Here is a 26,368-nt window from a genome sequence, read left to right as displayed (position 1 = left end):
AATGTACTTACATAAATCAATGTCTGACAAAATGTATTTGAGGTTTGGTTGGTTTTGGTTTTGTTATTTTCTGCTTCTCCATTGTGACAAGGTTAAGTATACCAGTCTACTGAGTTTGGAAACTATATTTATTTAGACCAAAATAAGTCAGTAAAGAGATATATTTTAATTTTAATAATGAAGTAATCAAAGCTACATTCTGAAAAGTAAGGTACTTAGTATCTAGCTAAACCAACTGTGTTCAGAGATTATTTGAAGTTTGCCCAAGTTTTACATCTAGACCAAAGCTAATTTGCTCCCTTTAGATCTTGGATAACAGAGTGTGTTGTCTGCATTGTTATAATCAGTTTTTTCCAAACCCACTTATATTAAGAGTTATTTTTAACGAGTAATATATTAACAACTCTAAAGATGAGTGGTGTACTAAAAAGTTCACATTTTACAGAGCTCTTTAATGTGCTTTAGACTTTACAGTTTCTGCATAGTATCAAAATAATTAATAAAATTTGTTTTGTTTCTTGCTTTTAGATCAGGCCTCAGGAGATGACAGAATCCTGTTTTTGGGTTAAGGCAGAAGAAGACAAGTATGAGAATGCTGACATGCTTTGCAAATTGGAACTTACGTTTTGCTGTCAAAAAAGGGGTAAGGAGCTGATGGATTTAATTTTCAGATTTTGGAGATACCTTTAACATTCTTGGGACTTAAATAAATATATGAAAAAAATCCTCAGAATATAACATTAATGTTCTTGTTTCTAAGTGGGATGTATGAAGAAAAATGTCTGAAAATCCTAGACTGCTTAAAGTAGTAATATTGAACTATTTTACTTAAGCATGACAAAAATTGTGTGACCTGTAGGAAAACCTCACAAAAAAAAAAAACCAAGAAAATTTTCTGGATAATACAGATTTTATTTATCCCATTTAAAAAAAAAATATAAAATTTTGTCAGAATACTTCCATAAATTACTGAAGTCTAATCTGGAGCCCAGAAGGTGACTTGTGAAGGTGATGAACCTCAGAATTGATATGATAATTAATGTGTGTTGGATCCATGATTGACTATAGTCTTTCAGTGGTTTTTTTTTTGCTTCCTGAAAAACCTGTAGGAACATAGATCTCCTTTGATATTTGCTTAGCTTCTTTAGCTTTTAAAGCACTGTGAAGGAACAAAATATTTGACAGTATTCCTGGCTTTGAAACTTTTCTCCTTTCCATGGAAGTAAGTCATTTTAGTAGTAGTTTAGGTTATCTCTCCCCTGTATAAAATGCCTGTTACTTCATGACACTTTTTTTTTCCTCCTGTGTTTTTTTGGTATCAGAGCTGTAGTACGTAAGAGCAGCCAAAGGGCTGTAATGTTTCATTTCCTTGCATATTGAACAGGGGTTATTGTCTTTTTACTTTGTTTTAAAAATTCTATTTTGATATTTTTATTAATAGAACAGCATTCTATTCTCAAATTTCTCCTTTTTTTGGGTATGCTTTGGTGTATATTATCTAATATTTTTTTAACCATAATCAAGAACTTTATTCCACTCTTGTCAAAGCATGATTTTTATGCATTTGCAGTGTTTCTACTGTTTTAAGTATTATAGCTTGTTGCTGCTGATACTTAAGAATGTTGTACAAACATAAAAAGGCAAAAAAAACCTCACCATAGATATGTTTGCTTGAATCTATTAAAATAAGTCTGGAAGCTAATTATGGTGCCTTTATAATGTTAGGAGTATTCCCAAGACTGTTCCCTGAATTAATAGGTTGGAAGTTTTAAAAGCCATGAGAGGAAATACTTTCCTCTGTGTAATTAAACAGTAAAATTTGGGAGACAAGATGATGTTCAGACCAAACATGTTAATGGCTCAGAAGAGGATTGTGAGTCTCCACAGACAGCAAGAACATTAGAGCTAACAAGATTAATATCCCTCAATATTTAACTGAATAGACTGAATGCATTGTTTTGACAAAACCCAATAGAAGAGAGTTACTGGATCTACAGTTGGAAAGTTGGTGAAGTACACTTTTGTACCAAACGTGTGTGTGTGTGTGTAGCAATTTAAAGACTGTGGTCCCGATGGACAAATTTATTTCTTTTTTACAGGTGAGGCTTACTGCTGAATGGTTTTTTTATTTTTAAGTTTTGAAATCTCTCTCATCCCACATGGGTGATATAAGTGTGCCATCATCTTAATTTTTCAGGGGAAATGGAGACACTAAAGATTTTATTTAGAACAGCAAGTAGGTATTTAAAGAGCAACATGGAACTATTTCATGTTTCATGAAAAATCTAATCTTTGTTCAAGTGATTGGTTTACAGAACTTTAAAGGAATGCCGAAGTGTGTTAGTAGGCAGGACCAGATCTCAAGGTCTCTTGCTGACAGCATGAATTCCAGTACAGAGGGCAGCAAAGCAACTGCTTCTGTTCTCATGACCGTGGAGAGAAGGGATACTTCTTTGTAGCTTATACTTAGTTTATTGATTATAACAAAACTTACCAAAGAAATTAGCGATATACAGTCTTCTTCACTTGAGGAGATTTAGCACCAGGCTCTCCTAAGTAGAATCAGCAAGCTATTCACTGCACTCAAATTGGGAACAGTCCTTGACTGTTTCTAAAGCTTTATGTCTAATACCAGAAAGATGAGAAATTGAAAATGATTCTGTAGCCAAATGATCACATACAAAGAAGGAGCTGGTTTCCACTCTGCTGAAGGGTGGCTTATGCACTAGTTTCATTAAAATCTTTGCATAAGAGGTATCTGGTAGAGGAAGTGGGGATCAGTATGTTCAATGATGCTTTAAGTGAATTTTATTATTATTAAGTAAAATCAAATTGAGGTACTCAAATATTCAGTAGGTGCATTTTGCCAGCTAATATGCCGAAAGCATATCAGTGTTGATCTAGAAAAGGAAATCTTATGTCTATGTAAATAATCCACTGAGGAATTTTCATTAGAAAAAAGATTACAGAACAGTATAGAATAGATTTGAAGATTCAGCAGATGTTTGTGTAGGAGTTAGAAAATATGTTGATTGTGAAGGGGCATTGAAGCAATTGAAAAACTGAAGATGTTGTGGAGGTATGAAAGAAAAACTATTGCAAGGATAAAGATGTAAAAGAGGGCCTAGCTTCAGACTGTAGGAAACCTTTGTTGAGTATATCCAGAGATATTTCAGACATGAGCCACAGAAGAAACCCCTGGAGGTCATCTGGAAGTCCAACAGCTTTTTGTTAAGCGACCAGTCTAGTTCAAGTTGCTCAGAACTTTCTCCAGCTGAGTTTGAGGTATTTTTCAAGATGGAGATGAAGGGATGGACAGCCATGTTTGTAATTGTGGTGATTTTTTTTTAATATCTTTTGAGATATCATTTGTTGAAACTTGTGCCTATTTTCTCTTGCTTGTGCACCTCCGAGAATTCTGGTTCCCTCTTATTTCCAGCCTTCTGTCAGGTCATTTGAGGCAACAGTAAGTTTTCCCTTGTCCTTTATTATCCAAAAGACTGACAAATTTTTCAACTTTTCTGTCTGCATCTGTCTGTTTCAGCCCTCTAATCATATTGATGATTTTCTCTTGTACTTATTCCAAGGTACCTATGTTTTTTTTGAAGTAGAGAAACCCATACAAATACTCTAGATACTTCTCCCTGAGAGTGGGGAAGTATCTCCCTGAGAAGGGGAGTAGAGGGAAATAACCACTTTGTCTTGCTGCTGGCAGCAGTCTTGGTACTTTACTGGAGGAAATGTTTTCACTGTGCTGCTTGCTGATGGTGATAATGGAAAGTCCACACAGACTATGGATGATACAGAATATTTTCTTTTGTGTGTTTTAGAGCTGGTTTTATTTCTTTTCAAAAGTTGAATTATTTTGTGAACGCAGCATGTTTCATAACTCTAAAAGCTTGAGATAAACACTGAGCATCAGTTTTTGATGGTATTCTGGTAGCAACTTACTGAAAATGAAATGTGATTTTTTGCATTGATTAGAATTTAGTCAAGGGCATAGTGGCAAACCAACTCCTTTGTCATAAAAGCCTGAGCGAGAGGCCTCTGTGTGTGTCAGTGCATGAGTGTGTGCTTTAAGGTCGTTGTTCCTATCCATGTCGTGGTGATATCCCTGACTGATACAGTGAGCCCATAACCTGTGAAATGTCACTGGATTGTCAGTGGTTTCCCTTATTGTGCTTTTGTTTTGGCCACTGGTTTTTGTTGTGAGTTGGTTACCTGAGTAGAGTTGGTTTTGTGTGCCTCTGACAGTTCCATGACTACTCACTGGCTGGCGGGAAAGAAAAATAATTGACAAGTTCTGAAAATAAGGTGATGAATGTGAATGGTTTGCATGGGTGATCTTTGGTTATCTGATACATTTTAAAGGCAGAAAGAAGGGTCTGTATAAAGGGTGGTTAGAAGAGATATGAAAATAAAAGAAATTAAATATCAAGAGTTTAAGAATTACCAACCCAGGGTTATCCTCATGATCTCAGACCAATGAAGAAAATCTGTGTCAAGCCTTTCCAGCAACAATGGTTTTAAAGGAATGTCTTACTATAATTTTTGGAGACTGATTAACTGAATATAAGACTTAAAGTTAATTGATACATGAAATACTGAATAGCAGAGCTGGAGCTTACATATTATTTAATCCTAAGATAAGATGAACAAACACAAATGCTCATTATTGAGTATCAACTGCTTTGTAATGCACAGGGAGCCTGATGGAAGAATGACCATAGGTCTGTAAAGCCAACATGCTGCTAACTTTGCTGGAATTGTTAGATATACAGGCAGGGGAGTGACACTCAGCAAAAAAGATAGAATGATCTCTAGAATCATGAAAATCTTGTGGGGAAAAAGAAACCTCCTGTGCAAAACCTGAGCAGAAATTCCTTCTAATAATACTATATTGTATTATTAGCTCTTGAATCACAACATGTATATGATGAGAAAATGTTAAGATTAGAGAAACTGAATATTTTGTGATAATAAAGTGGGAGATTTAACTATATCCAAGATTTGAGTAAACTTTGTGTTGTAATACAGAAAAATTGCCAGTAGCTAAAGCTATGGGGTAAAAAACCTGCATGTGTCTTGATAGGGAAGTTCAAGCTAGTATTACAAGAAAAAAACATTAAAAATGTAACGTGTGAAGATAAAGGGAAAACTCATTAAATGTATCTAGATAAATATAGAAAGGATGTTCTTCACATACTCATTTTGAATGTTGAATTTCTTGCAAAGGACCCTTCCGCTACTTTTGAAATGTGTATTTAATTTTTTGTAAATGAAGCTAGCTAAGGAATTGGTGGGATCACTTGAAGACAACTTCAAGAATTCACTAGGTTCGAAAAACATTAGAAAAATTTGAGGATAAATGGTCTAAAAGAAGTAGGAAAGGTTATATCTGTATGAAGAAACTTTTCTTTTGGTAAGTGAGGAGAATGGATTATAAGACGTGGTAAGGCTGGCATAATGTCTTTTCTAGGAACCTCTGTTATTGCAGTTCTTGTTTTTTAATCATTGATATGAGTGTCAGGTTGCTTGGAGTAGCTTCAAACTACTATGTTTAAGACTTACAATACTGAAATAAGGTAAATTTTAATATACAAACACTGGGTTTGTGGAGTTACTTGGAGGAGTACTGGTGTGGAGAAGGTTATAGCAGTAAGTTGCTGAAGTCTGTGAGTAAGTGTAATTAATCTAGTGAGACTGTAGTGGTTAGGCACAATGTGGGATATGTGTTCAGGATAACAGGAAAGAACCAGCTATATATTGTTTACAGTAAGCCTTTGGGTGCTTGAAGTGGTTTGCCAAGGTGATTCCAGGACTTAGGAGGTTGTATAGAGTACACAAGAAGGCAACCTATAACTGAAAAAGAAATCTTGAGGCATTTCAGTCCAAAATGACAATTTGCACATCTCATGTGTCCAAAATATAAGAAAACTAGTGGTTTCATTAAATCTGTGCTTTATAATTAATGTGCTGTATTTGTAAATATCCTGCCAATAAGTTGATTTGACTTGATTCAAAGACTCTTATTGTTTAAAGTGATAAAGTCCAAATGAGGATTAGAAATTGCACATCAAACATAAAAAACTCACTTGTAAATTCTTCATTATTTTTATCAATATGCAGATAACTGCAGCTAGTGGGAGATGGCATGAAAAAATTAGAAATGTTCTCTTCTTTTCTGGATATCAAAGAGAAATAATCTAGTACACTTGAGAGAGAAAGATTGCATGATCTCTCTCTATTTTTTTTTTTATCAAGTAGGACAGATTTTCATCCTAATCTTATTGGAAATGGCAGTGTCTGATCCCATCACACCAGAGCTCCTGACAGACTTGATTATTCAGAAATAAAGCACTTCTGTGGGAGTACTATCTCTGTTGGCACTTGATTTGAAAAGGTCAATATAGTTCTAATTTTTTTTCTCCCCTGTATATTCTGTAAGAAAAATCAAGACCTAAGGTGCTATAGTGCCAATTAAGTCTCAAATATTTTAAATCAGAAAAGAGAGTAAATGCTACCGAGAAGATCAAATTAGCAATGTAATTCAGTTTAGTGCTGTGTTTAAGAGGCCACAGCCTACCTTGCATAAGCAAGAGAACATGCTGTCATCCACCTGAAAGATTAGGTGGAGCCCACTAACCTCATATTTTCCTCCTCCTCCAGACGATTTATCAGAGGTAGCTCCACTGTACTTCTTGTAGAATCTTACTCTTACAAACCTGTAAGACTGCCAACAATATTGTTTACTAACTTCTGCTGTAATACAGCACTGAGTAACCTGAGTTACCTTTTAGTGCAACTGTACAAGTAGAAGTAAATAAAGCCTGCTATCCATTTGTTTGGCTGCCTTTCAATATCATCCTAACTGCCCTGAAAGCACAATTATTCAAAAAGATCTGTGCATGTAACATGGAATAAGGAAAAACTGTTTCTTTCTGAAGAAGACAGGAGAAAGCTATGAGCATTTTCAAGGAACAGCAAATAAAGCATTGAAATGTTAGTGGTATGTTGCAACTTGAGTGTATCATCTTCACATGGAGAGAGTAGATGGTATATTTAGTGTTGTTTGGTAGTAACCAGATTAGTTGATTATATTCTTAGCAAATAGAATGATATCTGCTCTTATCCTTTTTAAATATTTGTTTCAGATCATACTTGTTTTATAGAGATTGATGTATAAGGATCAGTGAGTGAATATACTTCTGTGGTGCATTGAGCTTGGCTGGCTGCCAGATGCCCACCCAACTGCTCTCTGATAAAATAGGAAATCTTGTGTGTTGAATTAAAAGCAGGGAGATCACTTACCAGTTACTGTCACAACAAAACAGACCCAATTTAGGGAAAATTAATTCAACTTAATTTATTTTTTCTGATGTCCTGACATGGATAGGAAAAACATTTAGTTGTTCAGACTGTTAAATGTATTTAAAGAAGTGGGACGTGAATAACCCCTAAAACCTGACTTTGATATCCAGATAACTCCATGAATGTGTGGCAAACAAAAAATAAAAAATCTGAAAAAAATTAGCATACATTAGCATAACAGTGGTTAAATGGCCTGACAATAGCTGCTTTTTTTTTTTTTTTTTCCTGGTAGTTGGATTTTTTGGTAGCTAAAGTTGTGGCATGTTTTCCCATTTTTTCTCTTTATTCTCCTCCTCTGACCATTTCGTAGGATGAATTCTCTCTTGAATTAATTAATTATTGAATGACTGTGTCATCAGTGTCCTAATCTATGTCAGAATCATGAGTAACAGATCATTCTTCTGGTAGGACTGGAAAAAAAGTGAGTCAGAAGATGTTATAAATAGGATTATAAAAACTTTTTATTATATAAGGTACTTTGATTTGTATTTTCGGTTAGGAACTACTTTGTCAGATAGTGAAAAACTATTATTGAAAAGTTTGTTACAGCATTTGTAAGCATCTGCTTAAGCACAGTACTAACTACACCTCAATTTTAATTTATTTTACCTTTTTATTTTCTTTTTGACAGAGTTGTAGTATGTGCTGTTATTAAATGACTGTTTCTTACCTTGACACACAGACTGTTATTTCCTGTCAGCTTCAAACCAGATTGAGTTGAGTGCTCGCCTTTTCTCCTCAGTGAAATGCCTGGACAGAGTAGTTCCTTTAGTTCACCTTTACCATTTTCTTTCAAACAATTGATTCTCTTTTTTTAGATAGTTGATTTCCACACAAAATACAATATCAGTCTGCAGTCACTTCATGTTTGATGAAAATATGACAGTATATTCAGGGTAACAAAAGCACTCCACTCCCATTTCCCAACACTGTGGTGGGAAAAGCATTTGAAGGCTTCATGTTTTAGAAGCAAAAAAAGTGTTCCTTTATTGATTTCTACTAGAAAATGTTTCCATAGTGTGAACAAGTAAGATCTTAGAGGAGGAAGATGCCATTTCCATGTAACAGAGGTCAAAAATGTCTACTCACTTTCATAAGGCCCAAACTATAAATACCAACACAATAGAAAAAACAAGTTTGGAACCTAAAATGCAAGTTACGGGAAGTCATCCCAGTGCCCCTGCTCAGTCTAATAATTTTGTTTATTTAATGGAAAATACTCACTTTAAGATCTTCAATATAATTGTCACTATACTGGTGAAGATTCTGCATTAATTAATTTGCTAGTGTTTGTATCACACAGGAGGTATAAAACTCTACATCTGGTACAAACCTATTTTCATAGCTTTTTACCTCCTATTTGGTTTTGCCACATGTTTATGCACTAAGTGCTTCTGATGAATTTCCAATCTAATGTTGCAAGCATTTATATCTGGCTAAAAGTAACACTATATTTGAGTATAATAAAATCTTCATTACAGCATTGCTTTTATTGCAGACTTTTTTCATTGTGAACTGAGAAAAATAATTTACATGCAAGAAATGTTTAAAATACCTTATTTGGCAAACCTTCAAAGTCACTGTTGATGAAAATTATTAGCATTTAAATTTGCATGAGCACTAGTTTTTGTCCTTTAGAAAATCTATAATTTAGTTTCTCAGTGAATGGCTTGTTTCAAAAGAAATTCATTTCAAGGACAATTCATTTTGAAAAACAAAAACAACAAAAAAAAATTCAAGGAGATTATGCGTTAATGGAGCAGTGATGTCCAATTAGGCAGCTGTTAGACAGTACTCGGGTAGTGGTATGCCATGCAGACTTGAGCAGTATTTTACTTGGCAGAGTCTTTGGTTCTGTTTGCATTTGATCAGGTTCAGCTGGAACAATATTTCAAGTTACTCATATGTAAAAAGTGGCTATAGACATTTTCTTTCCTTACCCACTAAGATTACATGCTCTCCACTATGTACTGTGTAGATATGACGTGGCCTTATCTAATGCATAATTTATTTTCTTAATTAAGGTGAGTTCTTTAATAAACAGTTAGATGAGTACTTGATATGAATTTTTGTGAAAGACGCTTCCATTTTGGGCTGCTGTTCTATGCATGACCTCAACATGGTAGATTTCTCATACATTTTCCTCATTCTAAATAGACTTTTCCAGTCTCTATCTTGTCATGATAGTTTGCTGACAGATATTTTAACAGGGCTCTTTCAATATTTTTTATGAAATAAACATCATTATGAAGCCCTTTTGGAAAGTCCTGTAGCTGATATGGCCCCCATTAAGAGCAATCAGGTTCTGAAGGTTATGTAAGACTTGAGAGAATTTATTTGGTATGAAATCATAGGATTTTTTGGGCAGTTTAAATCAGAGCTTTAACAAAATATTCACTTACATAGGATATAATCTAGTTCCACATTCTGAAAACCTTTGTAATAGGGCAGGATGTGTTTGCACTGTTGTAGTTGTTCGCTGGCACAATAGTTGAATATTTACAGTGAAAAAGTTGTGTTTTCAGATACATTCTTCTTCAGGACGAGTTTGTTGCATTCAATGTCATTTAAAATTTAAGAGAATGAGGCCATGGACAGCATATCCTGTCGCTTTTAACAACTTCGTATTTCTGTTTTACGGCTTTACTGCTCCACTCTTCCTATTTTTACAAGTTAGTGGAACTCTTCTTTTTAACTCACAAGATAGTTCTTTTTCAACCTTACCTCTAACATCAGTTGAGTTAGAACTTAGAAATTTCATGTGCTGTATTACTCAGCTTAACAGTTGTAAAGACTAAATGTTTCCTGCTGTGCAATCTGACTTGCCCTTTGATATAGAAATGCCTTTTTCTAAGATTGTAAATGCATATGTATAGCTGGCAAGGATAAGAAGTTAGAAAGAGCCTTCTTATGGTGACTGCTTATCTTTGCTGTTCCTAGACTGTTTGGTGTACTTGAAATTTGGCTACAATGTACTTGATATATATGAAACAGAATGTTGGTTTTTGTTGCTGGCATTTCAGTGGAGGATCTTGAGAAATACTGGGTCATGTATTTGAAATAGTGGGGAGGATTAAAAAAATCAAATAAATGTTCAGCAAGATTGTTTGAATAAAGGCTGCTACCAAAGCTGTCAGAATGGAAGGTAGCCGTAGTTGGAATGCATGAAGAGAAACTGGGATTCATGGCATAGTTGCACATTGCAGCAAAAATCCTGGCATCTGTAACTCAGCAGATCTGTAATGGTGTTGTGAAAAGAAACAAACATGGATAATTGTAGCTAAAAGCAAGCCAGGTTAGATCACCTTAACTGTAAAAAGCCAAAAGAGAAAGTTTATTTTCAGTACTAATCTAGTAGTGTGAACTACTGTTCTGTGAACTGCTGTTTTAATGCTCTATAGAAGAGAATCAGTAGTGATAAATGAACTTGTTCAAACCTTAAAAACGGGAAGATAGAATCCATTTGCTGCTAGCAGTTGACTCAGAATGTACCTGGGATTCTTCCTTATTCAGCAGAATAAGGAAGAGGTAGTGATTGAGTCCGGACAAATGCTGACGTAAGCTGAGCTGTGCAGATGAGTGCTTTATAATAAACAGAAAGAATCTCAACCACTTCAACAGAAATAAGTTTTTGAGAACAGGATACTCATATGCACTGGAAATACTCAGTTCTGATCTCCAGGTTTCTGTTGCTGAGAGCCTGGGAGTATAGACCAAAACTCAAAGTAGGAAACATATTTGGAACTATATAAAGCCCTCCTGAAACTATAGTGGCAAAAATAAGTCCGTATGAAAAGAATAGGAGAAATTAAGGACAAAGCATTCCTTGTGAAGGGGCTAACATGCCTCTGATTTGTCAAGAAAATAATGTGGTTCATTTTGCTAGAACTCATGTTTACCTTTAGGATGAAATGTAAATTGTGTTATGCTTAACTTTCTTAAAAAATAATATCAAATTTTTCATTTGTACCACTCTTGATTTTTGGTCTGGACTGTCTGTATAGCTCTTGGTACTTATGGCACTCCAGACTCTGAAGCTAAGGCTTATTCTTTGATCACCTGCTGAAGTTTTCTGTGTACGTAGGATAATATTTGTATTCCACCTTTTGAGGGGGAGGGAAATCATATAGATTTTATCAAATTATAATTCTGCTGCAGGAACCACATTTACATATAATGATATTTAGGCCAAATAGAACGAGCATGTTGTTACTAGTGGAACTCCTAAGTAATTTTTATGCATCTAAGATTAGACTAATTCCTCAAAAGTCTGCAAGGTCTAATGACTAGGTAGTCAACTATTATGCATACATGAATGTAACAGGAAGAGAGGGATGAAATCCTATTCTGCAGCATTAGGAGATGCTAACTAAACAATACGAAAAAACTCCAACTGGTGCAAATTATTTTTCCCTTTTTGTCTTTTTGCAGTACTTAAAAAATTGTTGCTAGTGCAAAGATCTGTGATGACATAGTAAAAAACTACTACTATTAATGTTCTCATATGATAAATTATATTTTTCTTCATAAAAGATGTGTGCAGTAACCATTTCTGCATACTAGACTAATTATGCAGAATCTCTGTAACAGAGACTATATCATCTTCAGTCTCATAGAACTCTAGGACAGACTTAGAGGAGAAGGAATTCAAGTATTTTTAATTATACAGATTTTGTTTGCCTGAATTACTGGAGGAAAGAGAAGCTTTCTGGACAGAGGTTTAAATACATGTGAATTAGAATTAGCCTAAAACTGTATTTACTGTATATTTGTCTGATATTTCAAGTTAGGTAGATACATTAGATTATCAAATATCTACTTTTGTTGCAGAAATACATTTCATCTTTAAAAAAAGATAATATGAAGTTACATTCACTTTTATAGTGTGATGAGATATTAATGTGTTCTCCAGCCAACAAAAACAAGAATTCACTTGCAATTCCAGCATTTCTGTTGTTTAGCTTCTGCCAAGTGGTGTGTCAGATAGAACAGCATTTCAGTGAGAATGAATGCTGCAGATCCCTCCTGCTTGCTTTTTAATAAAATATTCTAAAATGGTGAATATTCTTAAAGCTTGCTTGCCATGGATGCTTTCTAAGTTTGAATTGTTCTGGTTTTGATTGGCTCATCACTTCATTCCTTAATGTACCACAAGAGTGTCTCATAGTACAGTAAATGATCTGTATTACTGAATAGCTATTACAGGTTTGGTGTAAGAGGAGAGAAAAGCCTAAGAAATACAAATGTTGGAAGTAATGTGCATTGTACCTCTGTAATAATGCAGAAGAAATGTGATCCTGTAATTGGAAGATGCACGGCCATAGTTTTAACTAGAAAACTATTTTGCACTTTTTGGAAAAGTAAGTCAATGTTATTTCCTGCAAAATTTATTTTCAGTGAAATAGCACTTGATGTCTTGTAATCCAGAATCCAGTTGCTTCATTGATTCTTATTTGTGTCATATTTTTCATATTTCTCTTTCATATTAGAAAGAGTTTTTAACAGAACATTTTAATTTAAAGAAAATGGTAGCATTTTCTTTGCTATTTATATGGAATAGTACACTGAATGTTAAATCTTTGAGTATATTTAAATATTGCTAAGCACTTAGGCTGTGAATTAATGGAAATGGTTCTTTTGTGGATTCTAAATCATTCTAAATCACCTAAATTACTAAATTTACTTCACTCTTTGTATTTTTTTATAGTAGTGATTAAAAGCTTTTAATGTACAAATTGTGAAAAACTGTTTTAAGATTAGAATACTTAGGTGTTCTTGGAAAATTGTGCTTTAGATTACTATAAAGTCTTCAGTTATACTCTCCGCTTCTGAGGAAAAGGTTAAGGTGATTTACACATTTGGTGTGCATCCTGTTTACTTTCCTACAGAAGTTGGAACTTTTTTTGTCTCTGTCTAAATAATGTATATGTTATAACTAAACAAATGGGTTATGTTTCTGATTTGAAATAAGAAAATTTTGAGAGTTGAGAACTACATAACTCTTCACATTTTATTTTACTGCACATCTCATGCCACTGACTACAAATAAATAACATGTGCCTTTTTGTGGCTCTAACTGTTCAGTGTAGTCACAAAAAATACACTTTAAAATATGAGGAAATTTATGCAAAGGGAACGTACTGTATAAATGCAAACATGAAAAAACAATGAAGTTTCTTGGATTTTTTTTTACCAGGTAGTTTTGTATTGCTGAATACAAGTGAAGATAAGAAGTCTCTGGGAAAATCATATTAACCTGTATAGATTATAAAGTTTTTTAATGTAGATTTCTGGAAAGTGATAGGAGGAAGTAAGGACTATTTACACAGAATCATCATAAACTTTCTTTAAGGATGAAATACCTTTGTTTCAATATCTTAGTTTCAGCACTGCAGTATAGTAGACTTGATATAATCAAGCAAGTTTAACTGGTTTTAGAATATAACTGATATTTCAAACTTGTTTATTTGGAGAAAAAAAGATGCAAAGTGCTTGCATCTTTCAAAAATTTGGAAAGCTGTATCACTATCAGAAGCACCACTGAGAACACTATATGTTACTTTCCCCTTTTTAATTTTATTAATTTTATAATATGGAAAGAACAGGTGGTGTTATTTACTGTAATTAACCAGATCAACCTAAAACCCTGTCTCTGTTGTTCAGATGTACATTGATAAGTGTATTGATAGGAATCTATCATGGCAGTTCCAATGGCTTGTTCTTCTTATAGATTACTATTGAAAAATATTGGTTAATGGTATTAATAAGTCTTACAATAAGAAGCTATGTCATATTGATGAGCATTATATGTGAAAGCCCTTGTATCCCTAAGGAAAGAAAACAATCTGGTAGCTAAATAATTGGGTGTCTAGAGGTATGTGACGCAATTTCCTTGTGCCATAGATACCTTCATGAGTATGTTTTGAATAGAGCAATTTTACCTGTTACAAATAGGTAAATAGAGCAATTTTACCTTGTGGCTACAGTTCCTAGATGTTCCTTTCCCTCTTGTTTGGCTTTGTTACTGTTCTTATATTTCAAGACTGATTTCAATAGAATCAGAACTTTAATCAACATTGTATAAAGTCATAAAATTAACTAAATGATCATTGCCACATTTTATGTTTTTCTTACTTTTTATTAGATTTTTTTCTGTGTCAGACCTGCCGAAAATCAATAGTAAAGTCGATGCTCTTTTGAACAGAGTTAAATAATTTGCTTATTACAGGGTATATTAAAGCATATAATCTAAATAAAGGTATGCTCCATTTACCTTTCTTTGCAGTCTCATTATGGCTTGAGACTATGAGAGTTTAGTGTTTAGTATGACGAGCACACAGTGTATTCTTTTGCTTGACACACAATGCATTGAAGCTTCTAAAGCCTCATTTACTCTTCCTATTGTCTTACTTTAGCTACTTCCAGTGTGCTGGGCAACCCTTAAATGTATCTAAAGTGATCTTACAATTTGATGTAAACTGTAGCGTGTTAGGTAGAAACTTCTAATCTAGAATATTTTGATAGAATCCAGTTGTATCCAGCTTGAATCTATGAGGTCAGGTCTCTTGGCCTATAGAAGACTGAGAAATGACTATGGTTTCTTGGCTGTTAAACGCCCCCCTCCAAGAAAAAGAAAATAACACAACCCCCCACAAATTACCTGCCTTTCCTTGCACTCTAGAACACTTAATCTCTTTCACTAGTTAATTTTTCTAACATTTTTAAAGGTGCACTTAGGAAATAAGTTGAGATTGTTTATCCGAGTTTTTAGGAAAATTTATTGCAGAAATACTTAAGAATAGTGTCTGTTATGAGTTGAAGCATTAATTGTATGAGCTGGTATTTAATTTTAAAAGCAATTTTAAAAAATATTTTTAGCAATGTTAACACACTGGAAAGAGTGTGAAGGTCAAGGTGGGAAATAAAGTTTGAGTGACTGAATTCCCTTATCCTTTTCTGCTGAGGTTCAGCATACTTTTCAGTATGAGTGACCCCTTGAATTTGAAGAACATCTCATAAACTAATTCTTAGTGTTTGGTCTGAAGTCCTCAGGCTGTTGTCAGAAAGCTGCTTTTGATATGCGTTGTATGACTGAAAGCCTACTATTTGTGATAGTTAATAAATTCCTACTGCAAAATATGTAAGGTTATTAATTACCTATCTTATTGAGGTGTTGCAGTACAGACTTACGCACAGAAGTTCTTTATTCTTAATCAACTTTTTTTTTTACAGAATGTGGACTATGTTGTTTGTATTAATCTATTAACAAGTTAATGCTGTTGATAATACCTGGATTTATTTATTAAATATGGCAAGTTGAGCCACAGGGAGATTTTGTGTGACCTTGATTGACACTGGCTTTAGTTGTAGAGCTCTGTAATTTGTTTATCATGCAAGTACTCACTCCCTTGTGCTCTGGAGATTTGGTGTTCAGTACAATTTGTTTATTACAGTTAAAAATGGATTACATTGTTACTTGCTGGTTTCTATAAATTTAGAAGATACCTTAATGCTGCTTTCAGTAAGTAAATAATCTGGTTCATTCAGATTTTTCTCAGAAGCTATTTTGACATATTTTATCAAATGGAATGTTCCCATATGCAACTGAGAGCTCGCTCACCTGTAACAGGATTGTTACGTATATATAAAGCTTCAAATGCCAAGTTGAGTTCTTTCACAGGGACTTTTCTCAGAAAACTGTACATGCATGCAATGATAGTCTGTGTTTCAGAGAGAAAAGACATTCTCCTACTTCTTGGACTTTCAAGACTAAATCACTAAGATGCTCGTAGTACAGTAGCTATGCACTTTGTGCATCTACACTGCAAACCGTCTGTGCACTTCAGTTTATATGCTGTCTGTTTCCAGAGTGCTAAGTAGGGTAGTTCAGTTGAGGTGGAAAGTAGCATTCTTGTAGGGAGGCAGATATGTGAGATGTGGACATTCCCTTAGTAGAGCAAACCAAACATTCTTGTAACTGTAACTTCTATTGTTCATCTCCATTTTCTGAATTCTAGTTAATTTTAAACTTCAGTCTCTACTCTGAGCACTTTACATACACTTGTTAGAACAGGTAGGTCAGAATTACAGCTCTTGTTATTACTGTTGCTATTTGATATGAAACTACTGTTTAAAGATGATCAGTTGCTTAAGTGTAAGATGATAAATTTTCTGAGTTTTAGCATGCTTAAATCTGCCTTATGGTTTAATGGCTGAGATAATTTAAATAAAATAAAGAATTCTGTTACCTTAGGTCTCAAATGGTTTAAACTAAAACACTCATTATTGAGTAATGATTATGTCATATCGATATAGTATGATTTTAAAAATCTTATGTAAGCAGTCTTTGTAATCAACAAGATTAGTCTTCTAACAAAAACTTAATAATGGTCAAGAATTATAGTTTGCACTGTAATTTTCTACTAGAAATAGTTATGATCTGTTAAATGTCTGTCTCTGCAGTGCTTTAGATTTCTCAGTAGGTTTTCAGTGTATGTTTCTGTCTTTGTATGATTTTCTTTAATTTTGCATATATTATGTGAAATCAGTGTAATGTCTTATATTACATTCTTGTACCACATCCTTTCATAATGTATCCAAATACTTTTTAAAAACTATTTATGCATAGTCTTTTTGACTTTCTGCTGCCTCCTGTCTTCACCATAGCAACTATATTCTTGAATCTTTTTTAAGCCTGTATTATGTCTTATATTACTTTGACCTTTCTACATGTAAAAAAGATTCCAAACTTTACTCATCATACATTCATATTAAAAACAGATCCTAGCATCATATTGGTTGGGTTGCTAATTTGTGCTTCTGTGTAAACCTTGCAACCTCTGCTTTTTTAAGAAATAGATATGGATGCTATCGTTTTAGAGATTAGGAAGCAAAGCATCTTTATTCTTTTTTCATTTTTATGTTGCACTTTAGAACTGTGATTTTTAAAATATTTGGTTAAAAATATGATTTTTAGGATGTGTTGCAAATAATGGCTATGCAGCCTTAAGTATAGATTTTTTTTTCCCCAGTCTGAAACAGTAGCAGATTTTTAAAATGTGTTTTCTATTATATTGAACTTGTGGATTTAAATATACCCATAGAGATTTACAGCAACGCTACCTTTATAGCTTCTGTTGAAGAAATGCCATCTTATAACAAAGTATCAGTTTTTCTTGGAGAAGGCTTTTGTCACGCTAGGTTTCAAGATAAAATCATGAAGTAATATTTTGTAAATTTCTCAAATACATAAAAAGTTTTTTTTCTAACAACTTTCAGATAAAATGCTAAGGTTAAAATGATAAGGTTATAACTTATAAATAATTATGCTTCTAGATATATACAGTATTTTAGTGTAAATGTAAACAACAATAGCTTTGCATATTTGTTGACAGAATTAAAATGATGTCTCTAAGTGTCATGTGTATTCAGTCTAGATCTATGTGTGAATTTGAAGTTAAGTGGACAGGAAAAAGAATATTTTAAAAGTTGAACAGCTCTGTTACTGTTTTTTTTTAATTGTAGCTTATGTGGTTACATTTTTCTCATAAACTGAATTCAAGAAGGCAACTCGGGATCATTTTTGTGGTGAGATAGCTTTTGAAGTGGAATTATTGTGCAGTCTCAATGTCTGCCACTGAAAATCTGGATGATAGTAAGGGAAATTGTAGCTGTCAAGTGCATGTCCCAATAATGAATCAATTATGTTGATGCTGCTGATCAACAACAATAAAAATATCAACATTATAGAGCTAGAGTAAGCTCGTGTATTTCTAACTTCAGTGTCATATTTTTGCAAGTGGATAGCATAGAAAAACATATCTGTTTGGTTTTAGATGGTAGTGAATAGAGTTAATTTTGAACATTGCAATCGTACAGACTTACTATTTAGGGGCCTAACTTTTGAAACATTAGGCAATCTTCTTGATTTATTTGGTTTACTGTTTCAAATATTTGAAGCAGTATGGAAAGAAGTACAGCTAAAAGGGGCTGTAAAGCTTTGAAAGAAGAATTTTTGCATATTTTCATTGTCTAATACAGTCCTGGTTATCTACGGTGTTAGTGTGGACAGTTTTAACGTAGTCATGGAAAATTGAAGGCTCTACATGGAAGTGGGAAACTGCTGTATAACCTCCCTTCTTCCACTTATAAAGCAATGTAAATACAGCCACATTTTTTCTTCAGGTTGACTGGGTAAAAGGCATTTTGGGTTCAAGGAGACAACAGCTTCCTATTTTCTTTCTGAGGAACAAAGGCTTAATTTTTTAGAGTGGATAAAAAAGAGAAAAGTTGGAATTACTGTCCTGATTTTGAATATTGATCAAACCAGTTCTTTTTAAACCCACCACCTCAATTATGAAATGTGACATTATGAATATGTTGTTATGACTCAGTATTTCTTTTTCTTTTCTTAGCCTGAATTTAAATTCACTAAGCCAACTTTTGTAAAGTGTATTATTAAAAAGGAAGTGAAAAAGACAGTCTTTTCTTCAGAGGTTCATGAACTGAACTATTATCATCTCCATCCTGCATAATGAAGGCAGATCATTGCATTTGACTAGGGAAAGAGTTCAGACTACTTCCTTTCCTGGAAGTGTTTGGTGTTTGTACCTCTGATAGGGGAAAAGAAGGAGAGAAGGGCAGGAACATAGCTGACAAAGAGCCTTCAATGGTGACGGCATAATGTTTAGAAGTCTTGATTTCTGAAGACAGAAACCAAAAAATGCTCCCTATGACTATATGGCATTTTCCAATTCTTGAGCTTTATTTTGGGTAAAATCAGGCTGCTATGGTGCCATAGCACTTGTGTTTGTTTTTGCATGTGCAGAATTTTTTGTCTTTTTTTTTTTTTTTGCAGAAATCTTTATCCATCTGGAATGCACAGATACTATATATATTTATTTATTTATTTTTAGCAGTGGTGTTTATTTTCTGCTATAGGTTTTTGGATGAAGTTTCCTTCCAAAAGTGTATCCATCTAAAATTGCAGTGGGTATGTGTCTTTGGATGCACTTGAGATCCAATGGAGCCCTAGGAGAGAAAATAACTCGAATGGGCAGACAGAATTGCATCTACCTTCTCTCTTTCTGTAAAATGCTGCCATAAAGCGCTGTTAGCTTTGACTTGTTCTTAATTCCATTTTCTAGAGTAAGTATGGGAAGTCTAAGAGCTTTTTGAACTTACTCTCTCCAGAGTAAGTGTTGGAAGTGTGAGAACTATAGACAGTAGTCTGTATTTCTTATAGTCTAATATCTATCTGACCATCTGACCCACCCCTCCAAAAAAAGCCATAGGAGAAACACAACAACAGCTCCAACAGCTTTCTCTCCATTCTTGACTTACTTTGGTCTAGTTAAACCAAAAAAAAAAACCCGTCACGTTTGCAGCCAATCTGTTGTAAGTGTGCCAAATTCTGTATTGTAGAAGCCCCAAAAGACTTCATTTGCAGATGCACCGGGCATTGTTACAAGGGGAATGGGTGGGATTTAGGATGAATAAGCATTGATTGCTATATGGAGAGAACTTTATGATAATAGTGTGGTTGTTGGTTGCTTCAAGTGCATTTATGATTTTACCAGCTACTCTTGCTGATATCTCTAAGCATCATATTGCTTTTAAAAGAGTGATATTTATTCTGTAAACTCCAGGATGCTGTTCCAGGTAACGGATGGTGTATGAGTAGAGCACAGTAGGGAGATACAGAGATGCACAACTGAGAGAGAGAGAGAGAGAGAGAGAGAGCGAGAGAGAGCGATTGCTTGTCAGTGACTGGAATTCACTGAGGCATGTTATCCATGTGTACAGATGTAACTTTTTCTATTTTGAATATATGAGGTTGAAAGTAAAGTTCCTGCACCATGTTTGTATGGGAACATCCTAAGCTTTGGGGAAGACTGTGATGACTTGATGCATGCCTTAAGAAATGGCAGTGGCTCAAAGATGATGGTGTACTTGTGCCCTTACGCTAGAAATTATAACTGCATTTGTTCTCAGTGCTGCCTTTGGGAGGTAGATGCTACAGAAAACAATTAATTGTTTAACAATTGGTTTTAAACTGTACCTGAAATCTTTCCTGCCTCCTGAAGACTTGTTTGATGCAGAAAAGGAAGTCTTGTACTAGCTTTCTTTCGTGTTTTTTTTTTTTGTTTGTTTGTTTGTTTTTTTTTTTGTAATGATGCTTGTCCAGCATTCTGTTTGGAATAGATGCAGTGGTCTGTCTCCATGCTGTCATTATGTATGGTCTTTTCCTAAGGCGGTGGAGAATTTTAATTTAAGTCTGTTTTTTTTTTTTAAATTGAAATTATTTTTTCCTTACACATGTGCCTTCTATATAAATTGACATCACTATCTGCTGCTGGAGGCCCATGTATTTACTTGTTTCAAATTGAAGGATTTGGTCTGGAGGTAGGTTTCTAATAGATCTTCAATGTGGTTTTTTTCTGCATCTAAAGTCAGACCTGTTGAAAATCTGCTCTTGTTTTTAAAGCTTTTCTTTCATCATCAGACTTTTCTTTTTACCCAAGTAAAAAGTGAATAATTTCTGCAGATATCTGTCACTTAACAATAACATAATAATAATAATACAAACAAACCCCAATTTTATTATGAAGGCAGCCTTCTAACTGAATAATTTTAAAGAAATAGCATTTCTCTAAATATGGAGATTTTCCTGTTGCTAAAATGGAACATTTTCATTTCAACAATTTCCTGGGAAACTACAGATAAATGTAGAGGAAGTTATCCTCTGACTTTGAAAAAGGTTGAGTTTTGGGGCAGCAAAAGCAAGAAATAATGCAGCATTGAAGTGATTCTTCTGGAAGAGAGAGAACATTATCAACACATAGCAGTGTATTAGAACAGTTAGACATTTGAAAGATTTTTTTAACTTTATTTTGTGGGTAATCTTGTTGGGTTTTGTGGTGTGGGTTTTGTGGGGTTTTGTTTGTTTGTTTGTTTTTGTGGTTTTGTTTTTTTTTTTTTTTTTTTTTAAATCAGTACATTATAATAACCATAGATTGGGTAGATATATAGTCTATTTTCCTTTAGCTTGTTATGTAATACAATTATACAGCTATATACACAGTTGTTTTCCTTAGTGATTTGTACTTGATCTGAATTATTTTGTTATATTCCTTAATAGGACAGTGATCTTGCAGAGGAGTACAGTAAAGTTATCATCAGAGTTTTGTAAAGGTGGTTTGTGATTTGGGAGTTGTGTGTAATTATTCTTATTATTTTATTAGCATTTAAATTAATGAATGACAAGCTAATCTACAGTTTATATCATGTGACAATTTGATAAATACTATGGAGCTGTGAGCTCACATATTTCAGTAATTGTCATGTTTTCTGTAGAAATTTCTATCTTAGAAAATACAATGAAACTGGGTCATTAAAGCCTAAAAATATGTTAGGATTTCTTTAGTTGCTAATGAAATATCTTGAAAGCTGCTGAACAGGACAGATGACTTTTAAAGCTAATTGTAATTCACTGAGGCACACTATAATCTATAGGAAAGTTCACCTCTGCACTGTTCCTGTCCAGTTGTTGTCTCAAACAATTATCAGCAAGTTATTGTTCCGGTATGAGCCATGTCATGCTTCAAAGTGAGATGAAAAAAATTAATGAGGGTGCATGAATGCTTGTTAAGTAGATACAGTTATGCTCAGTTATGCTCTCAACATTCTTCACTCTGACTGTTGAGATTGAGGAAATATACTCTAATGAGACCATGCAAACATATGTGCTGATTGACAGCTCTTGCTTTAGCAATAAAGAATGTTGTCTAAATTCATGTTTTGTTTCAGTGTAATTCTTGAAGTGCTTGTGCACATAAGGACTTGGAATTTAACTTATAGTGTGGACCATTATTGTATTTTTGTTTATTCAATTATGTAAATCAGTTTCACTGCTTTTATTAGAAACTGTATGATATTTAGTGATGACCGAAAGGGAATCATGCATCATTTAGTAGTGATAGCAGGGGAACACTGAGGGGGGTTATATTTATTTTTCCTGGGAAAAGAAGACAGCACCTTTTCTAGAAGTTATTTTCGAAAATGACAGAGGACCTTTTTTCAAAGATTCATTAGTCCATTACCAATGATCTGCAGAAACACTGAACAGTTTTTCTACAAAATTATAATCAAAGACATGGCGGTAGATTAAATAAAAGGAGAGTGAAGTGTGTGTCAGATTCAGCATATGAAAAGTAAATTATGCTAGACAGTAAGATAAAATTTTAAGTTTTTTGAGATGACAGTTTTTCTAAACAAAACAAATATTATCAGTTTAGCCTCTGGATCGCAGTAGGACTGCCATTGTACCAATATGAATGAAAAGTAGAATTAGCTGCAGACTTGTAAAGCAGGTAAGTTTAAGAGGATGTGGGGAATATTGAAAAAGGGTGCATTGGACTATAAGGCTATTAGTAGAGTTTCTGAAGGATCAGTTTTGGGAATAATTATTTATTAAACAGTCTCAATGATTTGTTGCATATGTTAAAAGGCTGAACATTGTGATGACAGAGTTTGGAAGCATTTTCAAATTCAAGAAGGGCGGGATGTTACAGAAGCTGGATGAGTAGAATAAAGACAAATTTGAGAACAAAGCCAAATGCTTAAGTATGATTGGCAAATTTTACGTTACTTTTAAGTCCTATTAATTATGAAAGAGCTTGCACTATTCAGGTGCATTTCAAGTAATCTCAGGATATTTATACTACATGTAGGATCTACAAAATCAAAACCACGGGACTTTTTTTATACAAAACCTTTAACTTCACTTGTTTGTATTTAAATGGAACTTTTCACACGTAACAGAGAAATTTTAGCATGTTCAATCCCTTGTTCACGTTGCTAAATGCTACTATATTTGCCTACCTGCTACCTGGTGTTTACCAGTGTGCTGTTGAGGTCCCAGCATGTACCTGATGGTTGCAGGGGGGCAGTACAGAAAGCGGGACAGCAGATAGGTAGCAGTTACTGAAAAGTTTGTTACTGGCTTTACATGGCCTTTCTGGCATTCCTCTGCAAATAGTGGGTTATGGAGACCCATAGTAGCTGACTGACTACTTAAAGGTGTCAGAATATTGGTGGTGTTTGAGAATAGAGAGTGTGAGTGCAAGTGTAGCTATATCAGAAGAAGGCAAAGAAACCTGGTGAATAAACACTGGAAAAAGAATCAGTGTGAAACAAGCTCACACTTCTCCAGTCCATTCAGATGCATTTGATATTGTGTAAGAGCATGGCATAGTTCCATTGCCTTCCCTTGTGGTCAGGGAATCAGAACTTAGTGGAGGTGCTCATGCCTGAAATGTAAGCGCGAACACAAACTTTAGGTTAGCATTAGAATCTGTGATTTTTACTGCAGTTTATGTACATATGGGTATTTTTATATATATATATATGTATTGGTTGTTTACAAAAAAAAGTAAATAAAGGTAAGGGAAGAAGAGCAGAACAAATCCTGGATTTCACAGAATGCTTCCAGTAGGGAAGCATTTTCATTAATATGTTTACAAGTCACACTTTGTAGTGTGCCTTTTAGTTCTACTGTCCCAGACTCAAGGCAGATTAAATCACAGATGCGTAGAAGCTGCTGGTATCATCAGGTGAAGTGATTAAATGGGTTTGAAATATTTAATTTTAAAAAAAAGATCATGTTGTAGTGTTAAGATATTTTCTTATTCTTTAAGGAGAGCATTGGAAAGGGAAAAGAACTGTTTCAACCACTAGAAATAAGTAAAAACTGGTCATGAATAAATTTAAACTGCAGATTGGTTCCAGACAAGTAGTTTAGAGAGATGCAGGCACACTTACTTTAGGAATGCCGTTTTAAGAAAAAGACCTCAATATTTTGAAGATAGACCTAACAAAATTATGAAAAATGTATCTGCTGTGCTTTGTTTTAGGAGTGATCTGAACTTTGGACCATGAGTTCCTATTTTGAATTTATTAGATGACACAGCAGTTGCTATTATTGTTGCAAAAATTTACAAGTAAGGGATAGATTTGCATTCTTTTATTTAATCTCTCCTGCTCCCATACACCACATAAGGTAAACGTTTGTAAGCAGTAGGTTTATCAGGGATGCGTGAGGAAGAGGGTGGGTTGCATGTTGCAGTGTGAAATCCACAGTGATTTGTCTTTTTTTGGCTAGCCTCCCAGATTTTCCAGCTCCCAGGGATTGTAACAAGGGGTAAGCAGTCTCACTTTGAACCCAGGCATCTGACCTGCAAGGCCACTGCTTTCAGGCTGCTATTCAGCTAATGCCATCATCCTGGAGATCTAGGCGCACTGACTGGCTGTATACCAGTATTTCATGCCTTAGGTTGGTAGAAGTGTCCCATCCTGATCTCCAGACATGCTTCAGGTGCTTTGAGGTACTTTAGGGGCTAGTGTGGGAGTGCTCTTTATTATCTCTGATACCCTTGGTTTCCTGCTGCCTTTGTAGTTTGGCCGTCCACTGCTGACCATGGCTCTTCATACAGTTTCAGTCAGGATACACCAACTCTTCCCTAGTAATCCTAGTTTGCTATTCTTGTCTATTTGCCCTTTCAGTTTGGAGTCCCTTGTACTGCTGTTTCTTGTCACAAGTTAATGATCAGTCCTTTGTCAGGTTGGTACTACCCCTGCCTTTGTGGTTTGTGAGGCACTGACAGTGCTATGAGGTGACAGTGGTAGCTTCGTAAGGTTTTTGTCCCTCTTATGTCAGATCATTCATTCCTGCCCTTGCAATACCCTATCTATTCTACTTCCATGCATTGGGATTTTTTTTGTGTAGTCACTCAAAGAATTAGGTTGAAAGCCTGATCCAGTGTTTCCTTCCTGGAAATATCTTGAATTGTTTTAAGTTAATATCAAAGGTTAATAAAAGAATTAAAAATAACATCAGAACACATAGAGTACTCTTTATAAAACTGTTCAGCAAAAGTAGTTACAGATGAATTACAGTATAGTGCAATATGCATTCTGCAATGAAATTACTTCTACATAATAACAAATAAAAATTGTATTTCTTGTGAATTGAGGTATTGTTCATCTGTAAGAATATTTAGTAAAACTGATTTTGAGAGCTGGGTGCTGGTAAGACTCTACAATACTATTTCACACAAGGGAAATGAACTCCATAGTTTAAAGGAAGGAGATGAGATCTTGGTGGAATAATTTCTCTGTCAGAAATGTATCTTCAACCCATGTGTATATTCAGATGGTACTTGTTAACTTTAAATCTTACAATAACAAATATCAAATCAATTATATAAAATGTCTCTCCTATCAGTTACAGTGTACTGTTCTGAGAGAAATGACCCTTGAAAACGAATGGTTAATTGAAAATGTGTAATTTTTGTTTATAATTTACCTGATAGCAAATTCCATGAATTTTTTCTGTGCCATATTTCAGTGGCAGGCAAATCTGGTGCTGCTAGATGAGGGGAGTCCAGTTCTCTTTCTAGTTTAACAGTGTTTGTATGGCTATGCAGGGAAGAGGCGCAACTGAAAACTGGCTTCTGGAATTTACTTTACAGATAAAAATAGGAAAATCGTGAACAGCTTCTTTCAGATGCATTGCAAGCTTCTGCCCAACTGGGGTCACAGGATGGTGCACTTTGAGCAACAGAACATATGTCAGTTTATTGATGCTGAGGGGATAGAGGCCTGGGTGATGTCTTCTGCCCTGCTTCTGGTTACATGGTCTGCCCCACTTTGGGGCTCATTTGATTATTCCATAAGCTGATTAAACTTGCTACTTCAATAGCCAACTTTCCACCCCCCAGGATGCGAATGGATTTCTGGGTCACAAGTGCACATTGCCAGGTCATGTCCAGTCATTCATCCACCAGCACCCTGAAGTCCTTCTCCAAAGGTGAAAACACTTGAATTACTAGATATTCAAAGACTTCAAGTCTTTAAAACTCTAGGGCTGGAAACATCTGTATTAAATTGAAAGTTAAGATTATGATGAAGCAGTTTTGCCTGTGTAGTAAATTAAGAT

At 34.5% G+C, this 26,368-nt stretch overlaps 1 protein-coding gene across 1 annotated transcript in view; it reads left to right on the top strand.

The window, feature by feature from the left end:
* Nucleotides 1–26,368, top strand: part of DIAPH3 (diaphanous related formin 3) — a 208,593-nt gene that overhangs the window by 49,516 nt on the left and 132,709 nt on the right. Inside the window, exon 17 of the mRNA XM_066176252.1 lies at nt 529–643. Within this exon, the coding sequence (XP_066032349.1) occupies nt 529–643 (115 nt within the window). The remainder of the gene's footprint in view (nt 1–528; nt 644–26,368) is intronic.

The sequence above is a fragment of the Chamaea fasciata genome, unplaced genomic scaffold, assembly GCF_029207755.1.
Source record: "Chamaea fasciata isolate MVZ Bird 193981 ecotype frontalis unplaced genomic scaffold, bChaFas1.0.hap1 SCAF_2, whole genome shotgun sequence".
NCBI classification, from domain to species: domain Eukaryota; kingdom Metazoa; phylum Chordata; class Aves; order Passeriformes; family Sylviidae; genus Chamaea; species Chamaea fasciata.
Note: the sequence above shows the minus strand (reverse complement) of the source record. Positions and strands in the feature narration are given on the sequence as shown.